Source organism: Diabrotica virgifera, chromosome 9 (genome assembly GCF_917563875.1).
Source record: "Diabrotica virgifera virgifera chromosome 9, PGI_DIABVI_V3a".
NCBI classification, from domain to species: domain Eukaryota; kingdom Metazoa; phylum Arthropoda; class Insecta; order Coleoptera; family Chrysomelidae; genus Diabrotica; species Diabrotica virgifera.
The window spans coordinates 219374319-219398420 of record NC_065451.1 but is presented as its reverse complement, the minus strand read 5'-3'; the positions used below and the strand labels follow the sequence as shown (position 1 = coordinate 219398420).

At 32.5% G+C, this 24102-nt stretch overlaps 1 protein-coding gene across 3 annotated transcripts in view; it reads right to left on the bottom strand.

The window, feature by feature from the left end:
• Positions 1-6192: 6192 nt before the first annotated feature.
• The window catches only part of LOC126892048 (protein FAM13A), a 38120-nt gene continuing 20210 nt past the window's right edge, over positions 6193-24102 (bottom strand). For all 3 annotated transcript variants that reach the window (XM_050661478.1, XM_050661476.1, XM_050661477.1), the window contains exons 2-6: positions 17349-17652; positions 13017-13431; positions 9593-10340; positions 8099-8314; positions 6193-6711 (exon numbers count right to left, since the gene is read on the bottom strand). In XM_050661478.1, the coding sequence (XP_050517435.1) occupies positions 6322-6711; positions 8099-8314; positions 9593-10340; positions 13017-13417 (1755 nt within the window). In that variant the 5' untranslated portion in view covers positions 13418-13431; positions 17349-17652 and the 3' untranslated portion in view covers positions 6193-6321. The remainder of the gene's footprint in view (positions 6712-8098; positions 8315-9592; positions 10341-13016; positions 13432-17348; positions 17653-24102) is intronic.

Here is a 24102-nt window from a genome sequence, read left to right as displayed (position 1 = left end):
CACCACATATTTGTATATGGTACGATTATGGAGACTTGGTAATAATATGAAAATTTATTTATGATTTAAATTTTTGGGCGTATTTTGAACCATATTAAAAAAGAAGCCACATCTCGATAAAAGGTGCCTTTTCGAAAAAATACAAAGAGGCAAAAAAGTTTTAAAAACACTGTGTTTAACTAATGGTACCGCAGTAATATTTTAATTGGAACGTACACAAACATTTGGGGGGTTTAAAAGAACAAATCCCCCATAAAATTTTTATGTAATGATATTGAAAAATAAGCCTCAACTCGATAAAAACTGCCTTATCGAAAAAATTTTAAGAGGCAAAAAAGTTTTAGTAATATTGATTTTAACTAATGGTACCACAATAATAATTTAATTGAGACGTACACAAAAGTTTGGGGGCCTTTAAGAGAACAAAATCCCCATAAAATTTTTATAGGGTGCACAAATTTTACTATAATTTTTCTCTAAGATTTTTCTGCCATAAGAATGCCACATGTCCATTTTCAATAAAAAATCTCCAATAGTTTTCGATATAAGTATTCGAAAAAATCGATTTTCATTTTGTAACTTCAAAGGGCTGTAACTTTTTTTATGTGCATATTTGTACTAAGGTAAGTTAGGTTCATTCGGACTATTTTTGGTCCCAGAATATATGATTTAATTTATGACCTGTATTTTTGTTACACCCTGTATATACATCTCAAGTCTTCTTTTTTTGTTTCAAAGTCCACCGTCTATCTATTACAGCAAAACAGAGAGAACGTAACATCTGACTGATCATTCGGATTCTGAGCTAGACTAAAGTCTGATCATGTTGTAATTATTTTCATGTCCATGAGCGTTTTCCTCGCTTGTACGATTCTTTATAGAATTTTTTTTTGGGATTATCACTGGCTGTTGATATTTTGCTCCGAAATATGTTATGAAAAATTATCTGTTCTACTTATTATTTGTCCCTTTGCATACCAATGTACGTTTATTGGTATCTTTAAAGAAAGTACTATAATTTTGTTAGTATGCGTTGCTTGCTATTAGGACGATATTATCAGAGTACCTGATGTTATCTATGATCTCTTGTTTTCTGATGTTTTTCGTGTACCAGATCTTGCATTTTTGCTATTTTGTTATTTTTAGGGCAGTCCAGGTTACTTCAACGTCATTCTGTAGCAAGTTCTCTATCATTTCTATTTCTTTCTCAACCTTGATACTTATTTCGTTTTCCTTTCAATATTTGCCAGTTTTCTGTTTTCCAGTTTTCAATACGTATTATCCTGCCATATATTTGGATTTTCTGTCCACTTCCTTAGATCTCAATAGTAGTTAATGGGAGATTTTTCGCACCCTGTCCCCATCTAAGAGGTGTCCCGGACTGAGGGACAAATTGTTGTTTTCGTCTGTCATTTAGATTGTTGGTAAATATAATGGGTGCTGTTCCCGTTGCCTTCTCCATCGCATTACCATAACCATTCAAACTGCTCCAGTCATGCTTCAGCCGTCCAGGATCATTTCCTCTGCGCTTTGAGCTGGTATTGGTCTAGGTCTCTTTTATTATTTGTTTTGGAGTTTGTTTATTTCTTCGATTCCAGATTTTCTTGTTTGTCCTAACTAAAAAAAAGTGGCGCCCAACTTTTTTCTTCCAATTTCTTCGTTTTGAATTTTTGAAAACGTCTTTACACCTAAATATCTTTAGGAAAACTGTGAATACATAAGAATAAAAATGCGAATACTAAAATTTATACTTTATTTCATATATTTCACATACACGGAAGTACATAGGTACATATAAAATTATAATAAAAGGACAAAGCAGGATAAAAACGTCTATTCAAAACACTAGTCTTTAGTTTAATTTTAGCTTAATTTCCCGAAAAGAGCCTCTAGCAGATGAGACTTTGCCTTTATCTTTTTGTATGCTATGTAAGAAGATTCCATTGGAGCCTTCTCCTCTTTTTGGATCATCTTTCCAGTCTTCAAATGTGCCTTCAGTTCGAACTGCTTTAGTTTCCTCTTTAGCTCCTTCCTCTCCTCCATTGAGATCTTCAGCTGCTCTATTAGTTCGTCTTTGGTCATGGAATGGAGATTGTCAACTACAAAGGCAAAATGAAGTCAATTTGATTCTCAACATTTTTATTTTCTTTATCTGTAGATGATTTCCAAGTATATAGCCTTCCAGGATGTTATTTGAAGAAGGTGTACAGGTTATTTTCTGCTCATAATTGTATAAGTCTGTCTCCCCTATTATTTTTGGTGCCGAGATCGTATCATCATCATAGTCATTAACATCTTAGTAGATGTGTTGTGGTTCATAATTGGGCTTCAGCAGCTCGGACAGTTTGATTGATAATATTTCTCCACTGGTCGCGGTCATCAGTTACATGTATTACCTCAGTATACTGTTTGTTGAGAAGCTTTTTAGTAATGTCCGCCCATCGCTGTGGAGATCTTCCGCGTTGGCTTTGAGTCTGAGGCCTTCCTTGGACCACCAACCGCTCCATTTTGTGATCACTCCGATGGATATGACCAAAGAACTTTAAAATTCTAGAGTAAACGGTACTGGAGAGACGCTGATCCGGTTTAATTTCATCCAGAACCGAGACATTTGTACGGCGAGCCGTCCATGGAATTCGAAGCAGGCGTCTCCATGTCCACATTTCAAAGGCGTCTATACGTCGTCTATCTGATTCTTTGACTGTCCATGTCTCGCATGCATAGTAAAATATGGAAAAGACCAGAGTTGAAACGAGTCTCTTTTTGTTTCTCATAGTAATGTGACGATCACGCCAGACCCCGTTTAGTTCACTCATTGCTGCTCTTGCTAGTTGAATGCGTCTTCTAATTTCGGGTTCACAACTGCCTGTGTTGTTAACCAGAGCTCCAAGATATATCATAGATGAGACTACCTCGCATCCCGCAATAGTTTGGGTTTCAGGAAACTGTTGTTGGCGATCAATAACCATGATTTTGGTTTTGTTGTAGTTAACCATGAGTCCAAATTTAGCACTTTCTTCCTCGAGTTTTTTTAATAATTCAATAATTTCTTCTGGAGTAGAGGCTAGAAGTGTAGTGTCGTCTGCGAAACGCAAGTTAGATATCTTAACACCACCTAGGTTTACTCCTCCCTCCCAACCATCCAAGACTCTGCGCATTATGAACTCCGAATAGATGTTAAATAATAAGGGAGATAAAACGCATCCTTGGCGTACTCCCTTCTCCAAAGTACATTTGTCAGACAGGTATCCGTCCATTCGAATATATGCCAGGTTATCTTGGTACAGTTTGCTAATAAGGTGAGTCAAGTGTTTAGGTACACCCATTGTCGTCAATATGTTCCATAGTTTGTCCCATCTAACATTATCAAAGGCCTTTGTATAATCGACGAAACATATAAATATCGGGATCTGGTATTCTCTGGCTTTTTCTATGATGTTTCTTTCTAGTACCTCTGCCCTTTACAAATCCAGCCTGCTCAGGTGCTATTTGCCAACTTATGAAGTTTTCTAGACGCCGTTGCAGTATGTAGAGGATCACCTTACTGGCGTGTGATATTAGAGCTAATAGCCTGTAGTTGTTACAATTATTTGTTGAACCTTTCTTATGAAGAGGTATGATTATGGTCTTTCTCCAATCCTCAGGCCAAACGCCTGTGTGCCATATTTCATTACACAATCGATGTAATATTTTCACTCCACATTCCGGAAGATGCTTCAAGACGTCTGCAGTAATGAGATCATATCCTGCTGCTTTGTTTAACTTAAGTCTTTTTAAAGCGAATTCCACCTCGGAAAAAAGTATGTCAGGTTCAGATTCAAAACTAGTGTGGTGTGTCTCTGTTGAAGGAGAATGGAAAGTGGAGGTCTGGCAGTCAGGTACAAACGGGGTGTCCGCTGGCATCTGGTCCGCATTGGCGTATAAAGACTTACAATACGCCCTCCAAACATCAATAACCGTAATAGGTTATAAAAATCGGTGTGGCAATAAATTCAGTATGTCTAGAACCGCCTCATTTAACTCTATTCATTATTTAAGTATTTCCGATTCCCAATGAAACACACTGTATACTACTTCACCTTGATTGCGGCCCGCATGCTGTTGCAATGGCTACTATGTGGCCCAGGAAAGAAAAAGTTTGAGTATCGCTGTCCTAAACCATGCCATCTTACTTCACTCATCTCCAAGATGTCTATCTCTATTCTTCTCATCTCGGCTTCGGTGTTTGCAGACATGAATAACCTGCTTAGATTTCAGGTGGCAATGCGTACTATCCTGTCATATATTTGGATTCTCTGGTCCAGTTCCTTGGATTTAAATAGTAGTTGATAGGGGGATTCCTTGCACCCTCTTCCCATTCAAGAAGTGCCCCCGGACTAAAGGCCATTTTCTTGTTTTCAACTGCCATTTAGATTTGTGAAAATGTAATGGGGTGGTTTTCTCGTTGCATTCCCCATCGCAGTACCGTAACCATTCAAACTGCTCCAGTCGTGTTTGTAGTAGTCCAGTTTCAGGCCGGTCCATGATCATTTCTTATTCGCCTTGAGCTGGTGGTGGCTAGGGCTCAGTTATTATTATTTTGAGAGTTTGTTTATTTCTTTGATACCAGGTTTTCTTGTTTGTTCTAACTACAAAGTGGCGCCCAACTTGTTTGTCCAATTTTTTCGTTTAGAAATTTTCCAAAACGTCTTTAGATCTAAATTTCTCCAGTAAAATTGAGAGTAGATAAGAATAAAAATTCGAATATTAAAATTTATACTTTATTTCATATATTTCACATACATGGAGATACATACATATAAAATTATAATAAAAGGACAAAGCATGATAAAAACATATATTCGAAACACTAAATTTAGTGTTTTAGTGTAATTTTAGCTTAATTTCCCGACAAAAGCCTCTAGCAGACGAGATGTCTTTATCTTTGTGTATGCTATGTAAGAAGATTCCATTGGAGCCCTCTCCTGTTTTTGGATCATCTTTCCAGTCTTCAACTCTACCTCCAGTTCAAACTGCTTTAGTTTCCTCTTCAGCTCCTTCCTCTCCTCCATTGCGATCTTCAGCTGCTCTATTAGTTCGTCTTTGGTCATGGAATGGGGATTGTCAACTACAAAGGCAAAATGAAGTCAATTTGATTCTCAACAATTTTATTTTCTTTATCTGTAGATGATTTCCAAGTATAGTATATAGCCTTCCAGGATGTTATTTGAAGAAGGTGTACAGGTTACTATCTACTCATAATTGTACAAGTCTGTCTCCCCTATTATTTTTGGTGCCGAGACCGTATACTTCTCTATTATTGTTTCCTTCAGCACCATGACCAATTTTGGCATGAGTCACAAATGTTCATTGTTATCTCGCCTCTTTTTTCAGACGCATTATTTCACCTGTTATAAAAATTTTTGATTTCTTCCGTGATTTGTCACTTGTTGGAACATAGACCTTTAGGTTTCTATGGGTTGTTCTTAATTTCAACATTGCTACTCTATTTTTTTAGAGAAATAAAGTCTATGACTGACTGCGAAATTTTATTCGGCACTAATATAGGCGTTCCATATTGATATTCTGGGTCGTTTCCTTCTGAATAATAGATGCATTTATCTTTTGTTTTCCTAAACCATGCCATCTTACTTCACTCATCCCCAAGATATCTATCTCTATTCTTCTCATCTCGTCTTCGGTGTTAGCCAGTTTCCCAGACATGAATAACCTGCTTAGATTTCAGCTGGCAATGCGTACTATCCTGTCATATATTTGGATTCTTTGGTCCACTTCCTTGGATCTAACTAGTAGTTCACAGGGGGATTCTTTCCACCCTCTCCCCATTCAAGAAGTGCCCCCGGACCAAGGTCCATTGTCTTGTTTTCATCTGCTATTTAGATTTGTGAAAAATATAATGGAGCGGTTTTCCCGTTGCATTCCCCATCGCAGTACCGTAACCATTCAAACTGCTCCAGTCATGTTTGTGGTAGTCCAGTTTCAAAGCCGGTACAGGATCCTTTCCTCTGCGCCTTGAGCTGGTGGTGGCTAGGGCTCAGTTATTATTATTTTGAGATTACTTGTTTGTTCTAACTAAAAAAAGTGGCGCCCAACTTGTTTTTTCAAATTTTTTTGTTTTGAATTTTCCAAAACGTCTTTAGATCTAAATTTCTCCAGTAAAATGGAGAGTAGATAAGAATAAAAATTCGAATATTAAAATTTATACTTTATTTCATATATTTCACATACATGGAGATACATACATATAAAATTATAATAAAAGGACAAAGCAGGATAAAAACGTCTATTCGAAACACTAAATTTAGTGTTTTAGTGTTAATTTTAGCTTAATTTTCCGACAAGAGCCTCTAGCAGACGAGACTTTGCCTTTATTTTTTTGTATGCTATGTAAGAAGATTCCATTGGAGCCTTCTCCTCTTTTTGGATCATTTTTCCAGTCTTCAACTGTACCTCCAGTTCGAACTGCTTTAGCTTTCTTTTAAGCTCTTTCCTCTCCTCCATGGCGATCTTCAGCTGCTCTATTAATTCGTCTTTGGTCATGGAATGGAGATTATCTCCGACAGAGCTGTCAGTATCGCTATCAGTGCTGGTGGAAGGGAGGATCGTTTTTTCTGATTCTGTGTCGTTGGATTGGGATGAAGAGGTGGGGGTGACGAAATTCATGGCTTCGTTTTCGTGAATTGTTGCTAATTCGTTTCCCGATAAATTTGTCTGGAAAGAAAATAAAATATCATTAGCATATTTAGGTACACTTTCAAATTTATGGCGAATGAAGGGCAAATCTACTACAGTCGAACCGGCTAATTAGAATACCTTTTTCTTCTTCTTCTTTTTATGTAGACATGACTCTGTTTTTCAATGTGCTTCCAGTAAGTTGTCATTACTTTTATTGTGTTTTTCTGGTAGATATTCTGATATGGTAGATATTAGAATACCGGTTATAGGAATATTCCGGTTTATGAAATATAAATTTGAGGTCACGAAGCATTCCCATTAACTCCTTACAAATGTATCTGTTTATTGGAATACGTTTTAATAAAATAATACGGCTTAATAAAATCTTTTTCAGGTAAACGAATAAATTTTATGTATCAATTTCCTAAACAATTTAAATATCTAATTTTATTGGGACTTTCACGAAATAGTCATAAATACTTTGTTATGAGTAATAGTCATAATTACTTTGTTATGAGTACCTATTCGACCCATCGCCGATACATCCACAGATCATAAAGTACTTTTTCATTTGTCTAAAAATCTCTATATTGTCCACTCAGTTTGTTGCCTCTTAATACATTTTTGGGATCACGCTTTTTCAAGAAGTGAATAATGGCATTGTTAAATTAGAAGACAAAAAATCTTACTTTAAAAAAAAGTTAATGTAATTGAATACGCGATACTATGTACGTGCGGTCAAATTGCTAAGAAGTTTGGAATTTCATAAGCATATCCATAGAACAACGCACACAACATTTTTGCTTGGCACGAAGGCTATTCCAATAAGCGGGTTTTGTTTCGACAAAATCTTCTTAATATGTCAAAGAGTGCAGTAATTAAAAATAGACAAAGACATCCAAAGTAAAAAAAGTCCAATTGGATCCATCGTTTTGACCTTTTAAACGGTTTTAATGTTGATTTTCAGGGCCCGGATAGCTCAGACGGTAGGATGTCTGACTTCCACGCAGGTAGGCCTGGGTTCGAATCCCAGCGCCGCGGCGCTGATTCGATTCGATCCCCAAAACGGGATTCGGCGCGCCGGCGAAAACATCTAGAATCTAGACATTTTTAAATGTCTATAGGCCCCAGGTCGACTTAGCCTGAATAAAATGAGTACCTTGGTTAAAACCAGGGGTAATAATAGGCGGTTGAAGCGTAACACTTGCCCTGTTGCCTTCCTTGTATACCGTAGACCCTAGAGATAACAGACTGCCAAAGCTGCGTTAGCGGTATAAAACGGGACACTATTATTATTATTATATTGATTTTTGTTTTAACTTCCATCTTGGTAAAATAAGAATTGTTGAATGATTACAAATAAAATTGATGCTCAATCAATTAATGTGTGATTATAATGAATAACTTAATTTGATTGACATACCATCGCTAGTTTTGACACCATTCTCTTCAACGTGCGGTATCTGTCGTAAAAAGGTCTTACAACATCGCGGTCTTCTTTGGTATTAGGTCGCCCGTGTATTGATTCTAACAGTAATAAAGCCTTTTGAACAGCAACCTTCTCTTCTACCAATTCTTCTGAAGACATTTCATCGATGTTAGTGCTTCTATTGGCAGCTTCTCTCTTGGCAGATAGTTTCTGCAATTAAACAATTAAAAATTATCATTACTAAACCAACAACTAATGATATATTATTATGATATATTCTGGGAATACAAACGTAAATGATAAAGATGAAAAGAGAGTGGCAATACTGCTAGCCCAAAAGGGAAGAAAGGCTCTAATAGGGTGGCGAACAAAATGAACTTGTAATAGGTAGAAGTATCTTTAAACACAAGCGGATCTTTAAACACCAGGAGAGGGGTACAAGAACAACAACTGAATATAAATGAAGAAGCTGGTTGCAAAATGTTAGGAACTTCATCTGGGGTTGAATGGAATTAGTCAGAGATAAAAACCAAAAAACAACAGAACGCCGATGCCCGAAAACAAGAAAGGATAAGAAAGTAATTAACTGAACTGTATCACAACAAACTGGAGAGTCAGTCAAAGAAACATGAAAGAAATGATAAATACAGTAAAAGAAACAATCAGATAGAAAAGATAAAATAAAACATGAATGACTAAAGATACTCTACAACTGAAAGACGAAAGGAAAAAATCAAAGTAGAAATACTAAAAAAGGAAGGATCGGACGAAAAGAGGGCACTTGAAAGAAAATAAAAGGCAAAAAAGCAGGGGTAAAAAACAAGCCCGAAAAGATAAAAGAAACTATATAAACGAGATGCTAGATATATCAGAGAAAGCAGTGCAAGAAAAGGACCTACGAACACAATATACAATCATAAAAAACCTGATAGGAAAAACATAAAGAAATATTCGAGAAGTGGAGGATAAACAAGGATAAAAAATTAGAAAAAAGAATACAAAGATGGAACGAATACTTCGAAGAAATATATACTAGATATGAAATAACACAAGTCATAGAAGACGAAGTAGAATCACCAGAGCTAGGAGTGAATATAGGAGAAATTACAATGGGAGAAAAAAGGGGACACACACTTTGAGAAAAGATCAAAGCAACATAGCGAGACAGGCAGTAGAATACCAACCAGAGGGGAAAAGAAAGAGATGAAGACCAGACAACAGCTGGAAAAGAACTACAAGGGGAGAACACGAAAAAATTCGACTAAAGAGCGGGGTGAAGTCAAAAATAGAGCAAGAAATAGAAGAGAATGAAAGAAACTAGTACACAGTTCATCCAGAAAATAAAAACCAAAAAGAAGATGCTGTGACTCGGCCAGTCCACAATCTTACACTTCTGGTCAAGAAACGCATGGATACTAAACGAGGAAGGACGGAACTAAAGAGATAGACTGTGAGGGATGGAAACTGTATTATATACAGCATACTTACTTTTTCTATCTCGCTAATGGTAATTTCTAAGTTGGTAATACTAGCAGAAGTCTTTTCATCGGAAGATAACATAGAATTACTAGTAGATATTTCATTTAACTGCTTTTGATCTCTCTTCAAAGAACTAAGTTCAGTATACAGTTTCTTAATATTGATATCGTTCATCTTCTCAACATGTGAAGGCTTGTAACCATGCTTATTTTCAAATTCAACTTCACACTTCTTTATCTTCTTTTTAATACTGTTGATTTGTTTGGCTAGCTTGTGTAGTCTTTCGTCTAGAGGATTGTGAGGTTTTTTATCCAAGTTGGTGGTGACTTTCGGAACGTCAGGATCTAGGTAGATCCTATGTGTAGCTATGATGGAGTTCCTAGGGGAAGACAACAGTCGATTTGAAGCAATGATGGGCATTGAGTCGGTTTCATGACCCTGCCTGGAAGTCAAAGGCTCAGAACAGTCAACTTGTTCGTGCAACGTGGACCAATCCACAACTGGCGAAACCAGTTCCTGCGTTGGACTAGGGGATCTGTTTCCTTCTTCAATGTGTAGTTTCAAAAATCCGGTTCTAGAGCTGTCGTGTTCGGCTAGAAAGCCACCGTGGGTGAGCTGGAGCTTTTTGTGCTGGTCTCTTGTATCGAAAGATAGTTCAGGCTTGTACTTAGGGCGTGGAATACATTTTACTTTAAGTCTTTTGGTGGGGTGTTTCTTTCCTTTGGTTGCTAGCGGTCTTGCGAATCTCTCGTGGGATCTGTAATATCAGAAATTTTACATTGAGTATTTTAAAATGTTAGACGTTAGATTATAATATACATTCGAATGGCCAGTAAAATTCCCGGATTTGACACCTTTAGATTATCTTTATGGGGTTATTCAAAAAGCAAAGTGTATGTAATAGCCCGATCAGGGAATACAAAATTTGACGAAAACCTCCAAAAAAATAAAGGAAGGATGAAAATTTGGGATTAGGTAGTTGAAATTGTCTATTATTATATAAGAAAAAGTTTACAATTCTACATCCCCTCTATTTTACAAAATTTGGGAAATACGGGGTGAAAAATATTTTCTCGGGAGTGAAAAAATATACGTTCAAAATAGACAAAGAATTGAATAAAATGACTAATTCTAAGCAACTTTTGTTCTATAGAGCTTTTTCACTAAGTCAATACTTTTTGAGTTATTTGCGAGTGAATATGTTCATTTTTAACAAAAAAAACATGTTTTTGGACGGTTTTTCGCAGATAACTCAAAAAGTAAGTATTCTATCGAAAAAAATATTCTTAGTAAAAATATATCTTATAAAAAATCGAAAAAAAATGGTGTACGCATGAGGTCTGCAGACCCAGTAGAAGCAAAGTTGTAGCTAATGAAAAGTAGGTTCTTCTTCGTCAAATTCGAAATCGAATATTTCAATGTGAAATAACCAAAAAACAGAGCACTTTTCGGGGAAAATTTATTACAACTTTTTTAAAGTGTTTAAAAAAAGGTTTAGTTTTGTTGTAAAAAAAAACTTCTAACATTAAAAATAATTTAGTTACGCTCAAAATATTGTTGGTCCCTTTTATTTTTTGGTACAAAAATCGCGAAAATCACCCCCTTGTTAGCTTCCCAAATTATTTTTTCATTGGTTAAAGTGCTCATTTTTTAAAAAAATTGGGTTTAAAATAAAACATTTTTTTAATTTTGAAAAAAAAATGGAATTGTTCATGGAATTAACTTAAAAATTATTAGTAATACCAAAAATCTTTAAGAGTAATAAATAAAATGTACGTTTTGCTTTTCTGAATATTTTTGCTTTTTTGTTTTCTTGTTAGACAAAAATTGGTTATGCTATGGCTGTTCAAAATTTGCCTAAACTCGTGATTAGTTACTCGTTCAAGCCATTTTAACTACAGCTTTTTAAAAAATAAGCACTTTGAACCGATGAAACTTACAGATCATATAAATAATACAAACGCAAAGTAACTTGCGAAGTGGTAATGATAACATTTATTTGTGATGCTAATTAGGGAGTGATTAAAAATATAATATAATATAATATAATATAATATAATATAATATAATATAATATAATATAATATAATATAATATAATATAATATAATATAATATAATATAATATAATATAATATAATATAATATAATATAATATAATATAATATAATATAATATAATATAATATAATATAATATAATATAATATATTATAATATAATATATTATATTATAAAAAATAAAAGGGACCTACGATATTTTGAGCGTAACTCACTTACTTTTAATGTTACAAGATTTTTTAAAAAACAAAAATAAACCTTTTTTTAAACGCTTTAAAAAAGTTAAAATGAATTTTCCCCGAAAAGTGCTCCGTTTTTGGGTTATTTCACATTGAAATATTCGATTTAGAATTTGATGAAGAAGAACCTACTTTTCATTAGCTACAACTCTGCTTCTACTTTGTCTATATATACCTCAAGCATACACCATTTTTTTCAGTTTTTTATAAGCGATATTTGTACTAAGAATATTTTTTTCGCTGAAATACTTACTTTTTGAATTATCTCCGAAAAACCGTCCAAAAACATGTTTTTTTCTGTTAAAAATGAACATATTCACTTGCAAATAACTCGAATAGTATTGGCTTAGGGAAAAAACTCTATAGAAGAAAAGTTGCTTAGAATTAGTCATTTCATCCAATTCCGGACTTATTTTGAATGTATATTCTTCATCTTTGAGAGGGGGTATTCCTCTCCATTTTTGTAAAATGAAGAGGATGTAAAATTGTAAACTTTTTCTTATATAATAATAGTCAATTTCACCTACCTATTCCCAAATTTTCATCCTTCCTTTTTTTTCGGAGTCAGATTGTTCTTTGATCGGGCTAAAATAGGCTACAGACCATCGAAGTATGCATAATTTACATGAGTATTCAAGCCTCAAAAATGAGTATTTTCACATTTTTAGATTTTAGATAACTTGTAAATAACTCGAAAACTATCAACTTCCAGAACAGAAAAAGGTGAGTTTTGGTTTAAAAAAAATGTTTAAACAATTTCTACCCAAAAATTTCGAATAGCCAGCAAAATTACCGGATTTGACATTTCTAGATTATTTTAATGGGGTTATTTAAAAAGCAAAGTGTATGGAAATAGGCCACAGACTAGCTAGCTATCCATATTTTACATATGAGTTTTTAAGCTCCGTAAATACGTATTTTGGCATTTTCAGATTTTAAATTACTTTTAACTTCCAGAGCAAAAATAGTGAGTTTTGGACTTTGTTTAAACAATTTCTGCCCAAAAATTTCGAATGGCCAGCAAAATTCCCGGATTTGACATCTCTAGATTATTTTATGAGGTTATTTAAAAAGCAAAGTGCATGTATCTTCCTATATCTGTGTAGTTGAAACCTGGACAAAAGTTTGAATCTTACCTTCTTTTTTCATGTTCACAGTCGTCGTAAGTCAAAAGCTTATCAGAACCTTTTTTCGCCGTAGAACTAGCCACTCTTTCTACAGAACTAGCTCTTTGGCTCTGAAAATCTTCGCTACTCGATACTCTCCTAATACTATTCTTATTTTCTACGTATTTCTTTTGAGCAGGCCTCTCTTCAGAACTCGATCTAATCACTTTTCTCTCCTGGCACAGAGAGCTGATGCTTTCTTGTCTTTCTTTTCGCTTCCTAGCTTTGCACGTCGCTTTAGCTTCATCGTAAGTCGTTAGCAAAGATATTGGTTTGCTGTTTAGAGAGCTTGTTAGGACGCGCTTCTGCTTACCCATTTTACCATCGTGCAACTTAGAAGGGGATTCTTCCTTCCGAGTCGGACCTTTCATGCTTTTTCTTCAACCTAAAACACAAATAAACAATGATCAATCGTACTTTAAGTTTCCCCTTCTACTACTACTACTAGACCTACTAATAGACCAAGAGGCAGCGCTGAAAAATCTATTTGAATTTACTAAAGCTAGATTTTTCACAGTTGATTACTGTGATTGTGTAGAGAAACATACTGCGGTCGGTCAAGCGAAACGTAGAACAGGGGTTACTGAGAGGGTATCAAAGTTGCTTTCCTACGAAGGAAATTATTTCCTTTACTAAGGCTGAAAATCAGTACACACATTCTAAATTAAATATAAATAAAAATTATTATAGTCGGTCAGCTGTATGACGGGACAGAGCCGGTCGGTCGGCCCCAATAGTCGATTGAGGAAATGAAGCATTTTGGCTCGCAATTTTTTCGTCCAGCATGGATTTACTTGAAATGTTCACAGAAGGTAGGGAATAGTCCAAAGATCATTTTCTATATCATGCCGCTATCATACGCTAAAACCTTGGAGGTGGTTGCCACCCCATCTCGGGGGTGGGAATTTTTTATTACATTTTAGCCATGTAATTCGATGGAAAAATGCTTCTAAGACAAAAATGTTTTTACATTTTCTTGGTAAAACTAATATTTTTCGAGTTATTCGCGCTTGAAAATAACAGTTTTTAAACGAAAAAATCGACTTTTTTAGAGGGTTTCTTGAGAATACCTTGAAAAATATGCATTTAATAAAAAAACTGTGGATATCGAAATTGTATCTTTTAGTAACACAAACCAAATTTTTTTCTTATAATATCTTTAAGACCAATACAAATCGAGATACGGCATGTTAAAGGTTAAAGGTTAGCTTTTTTCGTCAAATGCACAATTTGAAATATTCAAAGCCAAATAATGGGAAAAATTTGCATTTTTTCGAGGAAAACTTAAATAATCTTTTTTCAAGTATACAATTAGACCTTTCAAAAAAAATAATAAAAAGTTTCTAGCATGAAAATTAATCGACTTACAAAAAAAATTTCGGTACCTGCTTTTCTCTACGAAAAAATCAGTGAAAACAACCCCCTAACTACCTTCCTGATTCAAAATTGGTCTTCACCTTTCTGTAGTTCCTTTTATATTTATATTATCAATACACTCAAGGAGTTTGACCTATTTAAAATGCCTAATTTTGGAAAAATTGGAGTTTAAAGAAAAATTGATTTTTTGCAATTTGGTATTTTTTACCTTTTACTTTAAAATATCTCCGAAAATACTGAAGATACGAAAGAAATTATAAACAACTAAATTGTATCTTATTTAATGACTAAAATTACCCTGTGCATAGATTTTCATTACAGTAAACAGTTAGCCAGATATAGCTGTTTAAAACCTCTATTTACCAGCAAACACCCCCTTATTCAAGCCCTTTAAACCCGCCCCAATTAAAAACTAAGACATATTACGGAATTTAATTTAAACAGTCTTATAGCTCTTTAAAAATCCTACAAAATCATTTTTGAGGGGTCTGATTACTGAGAGGGTATCAAGTTGGCTTCCCTACGAAAGTAATTAAATCCATTTACTAAGGCTGAAAATCAGTACACAGTGAGATATAATATTTTTTCAAAATTAGGCATTTTAAATAGGTCAAACTCCTTGAGTGTATTGATAATATAAATATAAAAGGAACTACAGAAAGGTGAAGACCAATTTTGAATTAGGAAGGTAGTTAGGGGGTTGTTTTCACTGATTTTTTCGTAGAGAAAAGCAGGTACCGACCTTTTTTTGATTATAAGTCGCTTAATTTTCATGCTTCTTCTTCAGGTGCCGTCTCCGCTACGGAGGTTGGCAATCATCATAGCTATTTTAATTTTTGAGGCAGTAGCTCTAAATAGTTGTTTCGAGCTGCATCCAAACCACTCTCTCAGGTTCTTCAACCTTTTCATGCTAGAAACTTTTTATTATTTTTTTTGAAAGGTCTAATTGTATACTTGAAAAAAGATTATTTAAGTTTTCCTCGAAAAATGCAAATTTTTCCCATTATTTGGCTTTGAATATTTCAAATTATGCATTTGACGAAAAAAGCTAACCTTTAACATGCCGTATCTCGGTTTGTATTGGTCTTAAAGATATTATTGGGAAAGACTTTGGTTTGTGTTACTAAAAGATACAATTTTGATATCTACAGTAGTTTTTTTTATTAAATGCATATTTTTCGAGGTATTCTCAAAAAACCCTCTAAAAAAGTCGATTTTTTCGTCAAAAAACTGTTATTTTCAAGCGCGAATAACTCGAAAAATATTAGTTTTACGAAGCAAATGTAAAAACATTTTTTTAAAAACTCTAAAAGTCGATTTTGTCAAGAAAAAAATTTTTTCTTTGAAAAGTCTTTTTTGAAAAGAAGTCTCTGATGTGATCGAACTAGAATGACAATTTTTTCTGTTATACGTATATACACCTCGTAGTTTAGATCAATTTTTAGTGTTTTTGCAAATTTCTGCAATTTTTTTCGCAAAAATGGTACATGGTTGAAGGGCGGCTACTAGAGAATTGCCTAGGGCGTCAATTGACCTAAACGCGGCCCTGAATGCAGTAGTAAACGCGGCAAAGACTCACGAAGAGTTGTAACAATATTGATCATGATGATGATTTTTTTTATTATTTCTTTGGATGTGTTGTTTTTGTAGTCTACCAGTGATCCTAAGTAACAGAATTCTTCCACAGTTCCTATAGTTTCGTGTTGCACTCTAAGTTATTTTGTTGAATTTATGGCCGGCATATATTTAGTTTTCTGGGTAATAATCAGAATTCTAATGTTTTCTGCGACGTTTTTGATACGTGTGAAAGCTTCAACTGCTTCATTTCGGGTTATTAAAAAAAATGTGTAGAATTAAAAAAATTTAACGACTTGCACAGATTCACATTCAACGGAATACTGAAATTCTGCACATTTTGATAAAGTTAAGCACCAGTGTCCTATTTATAGATCAGTAAAATAAAACTTATAGTAACGATTCAAAAATTTATATTTTCGAGATTTATTCATGAATATTGTTATATATTTAGTAGTTAAGATCTATTGTTATATATCTAGTAGTTAAGGCTACAGTATTTCTCATGATCATTTTTCAGTGCGTAACAAATGATAGGAAAAAGGGTAAGTCCGTGATAATACACATTTATGACATTTATTCTAACATGACATTTTAGTTCAATCTGACAGTTGTCACATTTTATTTTCAATTTGGAATAAAAATAAATCAAAAGTGTTTCTTGCATTTATAAAATGGTATTTTCTTTGATTTGTATAGTCTTATAAATTATACAGATTATATTTGTAATATTATTATCTAATTAAAAAAAAATTATTTTTTTATTATGGCGCCATCTATCGACAACTAGAATAACTAGAATCAATGTTATAAAAATGTCACCGACGAAATGTAATCACCGACGTGCCTTTTTTTCTGTCACATACAATTTAATGCGTCAGAAAGAAATCGAAAAACTGTGACGCACTGAAAGATGATCATGAGAAATACTGTACTAATGTTTACCTTAGTTACTAATGTTTTTTTATGTTTCTAGATTAATATAATATTGTCACTGTCATTAATTATAAATGAATAAATACTGTTAACATGTCCATTTCTTGTATATAAGAAATATCAAAATGGGCCCTGAAAAAAGGGCCCATATGAAACTTTTGTTATTAAAAATGTGTAAATCTAAACGAGGTCAGCAAATTTGTGCAATGTTTATAATTTTTTATTTGAAAGGATATTAGAAATATAATACAACAAAAATTATAATTCAGCTTACTACGGCCTAAAATGTCTATGGAAAATTTTTCTTTAAATTTAAACAAATTTTAAGGGTTGAAAAAAAATAAAATTTTCAGTGATCTATAAATAGGACGCTGGCTTATAATCGGTTTTAAAAAAATATTAAACGCCACTTACCTTTATTAAAAGCTTCTAGTTTCACAAAATTATTTATTAGTACTTTAATACTTATGTATGGTAATGAATATCTCTAATAAATAACAGAATTTATGAATATGATAAAGTTAGAACTTTGTCGCAGTGTGATTTTAATGAGTTATGACTGAGAACACATCGGGTTCATATCTCTATCTCGACACATATCGTATCTATGGCTGTTTCAGAAAATGGGTTGACACCAGCCGAAACTTCAGCATGAGAGTGATCACACCCCACGAAACAGTCTTAAACGCTGAGCTAGCAGATGGCGATTAATTTAGATCTGAAACAAAAAAACTGTTTTAATATAACAGTTACAATATAACAGTTATAATATAACTGTTACAGTCATAGAGAAATAAAAAAAAATAAAATTCTCTTTTTATTTCTCTATGGTTACAGTATAACTGTTATAAACCTAACTGTTATAATAAAACTGTTATATAATAACTGTTAAAATATTATAAAAGACATTCTACAAATGTTTATTAATTAATGTTTTTATATTCGTAAATACCGTCTATATCTACGGGGCCGTTCGATAAGTACTTGAAGTAACAAAGATAATCTAATTTATTTTTGACTCGCTCGACATACAGTCAACAAACTAAAAAACCAAAAGAAGGCATGGACACTGGAGGAATGATGGAACGCCTTTAAAGTACTTACTTAGTTATAAAATCTACATCAATAGAAATAGAGTAATGAGCGCACTAATAACCGGCAAAATAACGCAAAAAAAATGAAAAACATAGAACATTTCGAACTAAAAAGAGATGAAACTAGAAGAGGTGGAAATTGTCGATATAAACGTATAAATTAACATTACATTGTTTCCCACCTTTAGACGTATATGATAGGAGTATTTTATAAAATTCTCCTGTCACAGTGACAGTTGTCGTACTCCTCCGATACGTCTAAAGGTGGGAAACTACGTAATGTAATGTTAATTTATACGTTTATATCGATAATTTCCACCTCTACTAGTTTCATCTCTTTTTACTTCACAATGTATTATGTTTTCCATATTTTGCATTATTTTGCCGGTTGTTAAAGGTGGGAAACTATGTAATGTAATGTTAATTAATACGTTTATATCGATAATTTCCACCTCTTCTAATTTCATCCCTTTTTACTTCACAATATATTATGTTTTCCATCTTTTGATGGAATACTACGAAAATAAATTTAGAAACGAAACAATAGACGTCAGAAATGAAACATATCAAGATGACAAGGACAAAGAAATAGAGCAAATAAGTAGAGAAGAAGTAATACAGGAAGTATTAAACATAAAAACAGGCAAAGATGGAGGGGATGATGACATAGACCCGGAAATGGTAAAATGCATGGGAGAAGAAGGAATAAACTGGCTATGGAAAAAATAAAAAGAGATAACCATTACAAAACACTGGCAAAGTAACCTTATAGTGCCAATACACAAAAATGGAAAACATGTGAAATGTGAACTGCGAAAATTATTATAGAGCAATATGTTTGTCATTGGTTTGTTTGAAAATCTACACGAAAATAGTAGAGAACAGACTAAGACAAGATGTGAAAAAAAACTGTGAGAAGAACAAGCAGCGTTTAGAACAAAAAAACAGACAAACGATGACATTTACATTATAAGAAATATAATAGAAAGAAGTATTGGCTCGGGTGGAAAGCTCATTCTGGCATTCATAGACCTAAGAGTAGCGTTCGACTCTATACAGGGTGATTGATTAGTGGGGTAAAGCTCAATAGATCCGCTATAGTAATAGATAGCAATAAAAGTTAATAACAAAAATTTTAGCCACTTTTGAGCTTCATATTAAAAATCTAGTTAGAATGTTACAGGGTGTTCGATATTACAGTGGCAGATCAAACTTATGTTTTTTTAAATGGAACACCCTATATTTTTATTTTATATTCGAAATACTGTTAACTTCTTTATCACAAAAATATAAAGGTTTGTTATCTTATACAGGGTATTTACAAAGTTATAACCAATTTTATATGAAAATCGTAACAAGTTCAACTAATTGTATAAATAAAAATAAGCAAAACAGCAATGGTTTATTAATGTCATATTTTTTTACGTATTGTCGAAATTTTCAAGAATGATGTATTTTATATCACTATTGAAAAGTACCACTACCGTACTTTAATTTTTGGATAACATTCCCTGTGTCTAAATTTATTAGTTTTCGAGATATTTTCATTTTTCAATGGACCATTAGCGAGGCCACCCAAATCACCAGAATTTAATAAACTGGACTGATTTTTTTGAGGTTACGTTAATAATGAAGTTTATAATATACCTCCAACAACAAGGGATGAGATGAAAAATAGAATACAAAGTGTATTTCGATGTGTTAATTTACAAATGCTTCGTAGAGTAAGTAGCTCATTCAATGATCGTTTTTAGGCGTGCATAAATGTGTTAGGGGGTAATTTTGAACACCTTATGTAATTAAATATTAAAAATATTTTATTAAAAGTAGCTTCTAATTTTTTCAAACATGTTTTTTTGCAAAATGTATTACTGATAAATTATGTTTCGTTCTTTATTTGTTACATTGTTACATTTACATACAAAAGTAGTGTTTAATTGTCTTCACAGAATGTTTTAGTTTGTGTTTGTGTGTTTTTTGTAAAATTTATTACTAATTTTCTTTCTTTATTTGTTACATTTACATAAAAAGTAGTTTTTAATTGTTTCACAAATGTTGCATGCTGTGGTTGTGTTCTTTTTGTAAAATGTATTATGTACTAATAAATTATTTTTATTTCTTTATTTGCTACATTGTTACATTGGTTACCAGATTGATAATCAGTAATCGTCAATTGTCAAATTAGTCATGGCTTACTTAAAATTTAGATAAAGGGCCTAGCCGGGTAAGATGGTGAAAAGTGCCCACAACTCAATTTAAATTCCATATAGGTCACTTTTTAACACGTATAGAGGAACTCACTTTCTGAAATTTTTAGCCCCCTAGGTGGTCACGTGACCCCCCTAGAGCCTAATTAGGCTTATTATGTTTTATTTTTTATCTCAGCCGCGTCAAGAGCTAGCCAAAAACTTTATTTAAAAAAGTTGTAAGTTTCAAAAAGATATATACGAAAAAAAATTGTTTTATTTTTTGGCGGGAAATTCGAATTTTTAGAACAATTTTAAACTTTTAAATAACTCTGAAAAAAAAACTAAGATACTCGTTTTTACGAAAATCAATTATAATGTGTATTTTTGCACAATTTTTCACCCTGAATTTTTTCAGATTTTTAAAATTGGTGAAACGTACCTTTAAAAATAAAAAACCGCATTTTTCCGTTTTTTTTTTTTCGGTTTTTGACACAATTTTATACATATTTTTCAAAAAAGGTAACACCGTCACTAGAATAGGTAAAAAAATGAAAAATAATTGGGGTTTGTTTAATAAATTTTTTTTGTAGCGCCATCCATTTTCAAGATACAGGGCGTTGAAGAAAACAAAATTTTACATATTTTTTACGATTTTTCCGAAACTACTGGCAACATTGCAATAAAATTTGGCAGGTTTTAAGAGGTAGTTATTGTGCATTTTTTGACATACAATTAAGAATTTTATATGCATCATTGGCGCGCATATGGGTAATGGTCTGAATTTTTAAAGAAAAAAAGATGGTACGCCACTGACATATCTCAAATTAACAATCATTTTTGAATTCCTCGTTCCATTTGTGACAAAAAATCTATCTTCCCATTTTTTCATACGACGCGCCGTTTTGTTGCAAAAAATTAAATATCTTAACGCTTCCAAAGTATTCGAATTAATTTTTAAATGGATGTACGAGTTTATGTATGTTTTTTATCAAAAAACGAAAAAAAAAACGAAAAAATGCGGTTTTTAATTTTTAAAGGTACGTTTCACCAATTTTAAAAATCTGAAAAAATTCAGGATGAAAGACTGTGCAAAAATACACGTTATAATTGATTTTCGTAAAAACGAGTGTCTTAGTTTTTTTTTCAGAGTTATTTAAAAGTTTAAAATTGTTCTAAAAATTCGAATTTCCCGCCAAAAAATTAAAAAAAAAATTTATTTAGATCTTTTTGAAACTTACAACTTTTTTAAATAAAGTTTTTGGCTAGCTCTTGATGCGGCTGAGATAAAAAATAAAAACATAAAAAGCCTAATTAGGCTCTAGGGGGGTCACGTGACCACCTAGGGGGGCTAAAAATTTCAGAAACTGAGTTCCTCTATATGTGCTAAAAAGTGGCCTATATGGAATTTAAATCGAGTTGGGGGCACTTTTCACCATCTTACCCGTCTAGGCCCTTTAGACAACTAAAACAATTTGCTCTGAAAAATAAAAATATCTCGAAAACTAACAAATTTGGACATAGGGAATGTTATATAAAAACTAAAGTACGGTAATGTTGCTTTTCAAAAGTGATATAAAATACCATTTAACATTACTGAGAAAATAATGTACTTGCGTTTTGACTCACCCTGTATTTGATATAAAGAAAATTAGCAATGTCAATAATTCTTGAAAATTTTGACAATAATTAAAAAAATATGGCACTAATAAACCATTGCTGTTGTGCTTATTTTTATTTATACAGGGAGTTGAACTTGTTTCGATTTTCATACAAAATTGGTTGTAACTTTGTAAATATCCTGTATAATATAACAAACCTTTATATTTTTGTCATGGAGAAGTTCGCAGGATTTCGAATATAAAATAAAATATAGGGTGTTCCATTTAAAGAAACATAAGTTTGGTCTGCCACTGTGTTATCGAACAACCTGTAACATTAAAACTTGTTACCACCAGGTTTTCAACATTCCTTTCCACAGAACAACATATGGCATTCATAACCCATTGGATAGATACATGGGGCTATTAAATGAATTTGATTATGATATTTTCAATTTAACTTTATCTCGGTCCAAAAGATCTCTTGCTTTGTGATATACAGCGTGTCTACTTGAGTTGGAAACATATGGGAAACTTTTTTATTATTAATTTTACGAAAAAAAGTTATTCTTTATAAAAAGTTCTGCATGCCCCAAAACCTAAGATTCAATCATCAGATATCAAATTTTCTGAATATTATACGAGGTATGTCAAAAAATATGAATTTCGGTCAAGGGTAAAGTACCTTTATTTCTCTCAATATCGAAAATTCTTATGATAAAAAGTTGTTTGGAATTAAAAACTAAGATCAAATATGCAATTACATGCTTCTTATTGAAAAAAAAAATTTTTCTCAAATTTAAGGATACCCAACATTGTTTTTAATTATTACAAATAAGATAACTCGTTTATTATTCATTTTACGAAAAAAAGTTATTCTTCGTAAAAAGCTTTGCATGGTCTAAAATCTAAGACACAACCATGATATATCAACTTTTATTAATTTTATACGAGGTGTGTCAAAAAATATGAAATTCGCTCAATATTATAGCACCTTTATATTTCACAGTATTTCAATTAGAAGGATGTAATTGCATATTGACACATAGTTTTTAGTTCTAAACAACTTTTTTAATAACTGTTTTCAATATTGTGAAAAATAAAGGTACTTTACTCTTGAGTGAAATTCATATTTTTTGACATAACTCGTATAAAATTAATAAAATGTGATATCTGTTGGTTGCATCTTCGGCCTTATGACCTACAGAGCTTTTTATAAAGAATACCTTTTTTCGTAAAAGTAATAATAAAAGAGTTATCGTATGTGTAATGAATCAAAACGAAGTTAGTATCAATAAATTTGAGAAAAATTTGGAAAATATTTTTTTCCAATTAGAAGCATGTAATTGCATATTTGATCTTAGTTTTTATTTCCAAACAACTTTTCAGAATAAGCATTTTCGATATTGAGAGAAATAAAGGTACTTTACTCTTGAACGAAGTTCATATTTTTTGACATACCTCGTATAATATTCAGAAAATTTGATATCTGATGATTGAATCTTAGGTTTTGGGGCATGCAGAACTTTTTATAAAGAATAACTTTTTTTCGTAAAATTAATAATAAAAAAGTTTTCCATATGTTCCAACTCAAGTAGACACGCTGTATATGTATGGTATTGTTGAATTTTGTTCTAATTACCTATATTTTGTATATTTTTAGTATGTAGTGAACTTTAAATGTAACTTTTGTTATTGTTTTAACACTATAGGTAATTTATGTTTTGAAAACTGATATTGTTTGTAATTTAACTGTCAATGGGGTATCCCGTGTTTTAAATAAATAAATAAATAAATAAATAAATAAATAAACATTCTAACTAATTTTGTAATATGAAGCTAAAAGTTTTGTTATTAACTTTTATGGCTATCTATTACTATAGCGGATCTATTGAGCTTTACCCCACTAATCAATCACCCTAAAGAAGAAAAAATTATACGGCAATGCTTGCAGAAGATGAAAGCACCAATAACACTGATAAAAATAATTAACAGTATTTAAAGAGTATTAAAAAGACGTGTACAGATATCAGGAAAAAGATCTGATGAATTCGATTGTAGTCCAAGTAATGAAGCTTAAAATAGGACAAAACCTCGCAATTTTTACAGAATGGATCGATTTGCTTGAAAATTTGAGAATAGGTAGAGGATAGTCCAAGAATCAAAATCTATATGATGCCGAAAGGCGCTTTTACCATGGGGGTGGTTTCCCACCCCATGTCGGGGGTGAAAATTTTTTATTATATTTTGACCGCAAAAGTTGGTAAAAACATTCATTCTAAGCAAA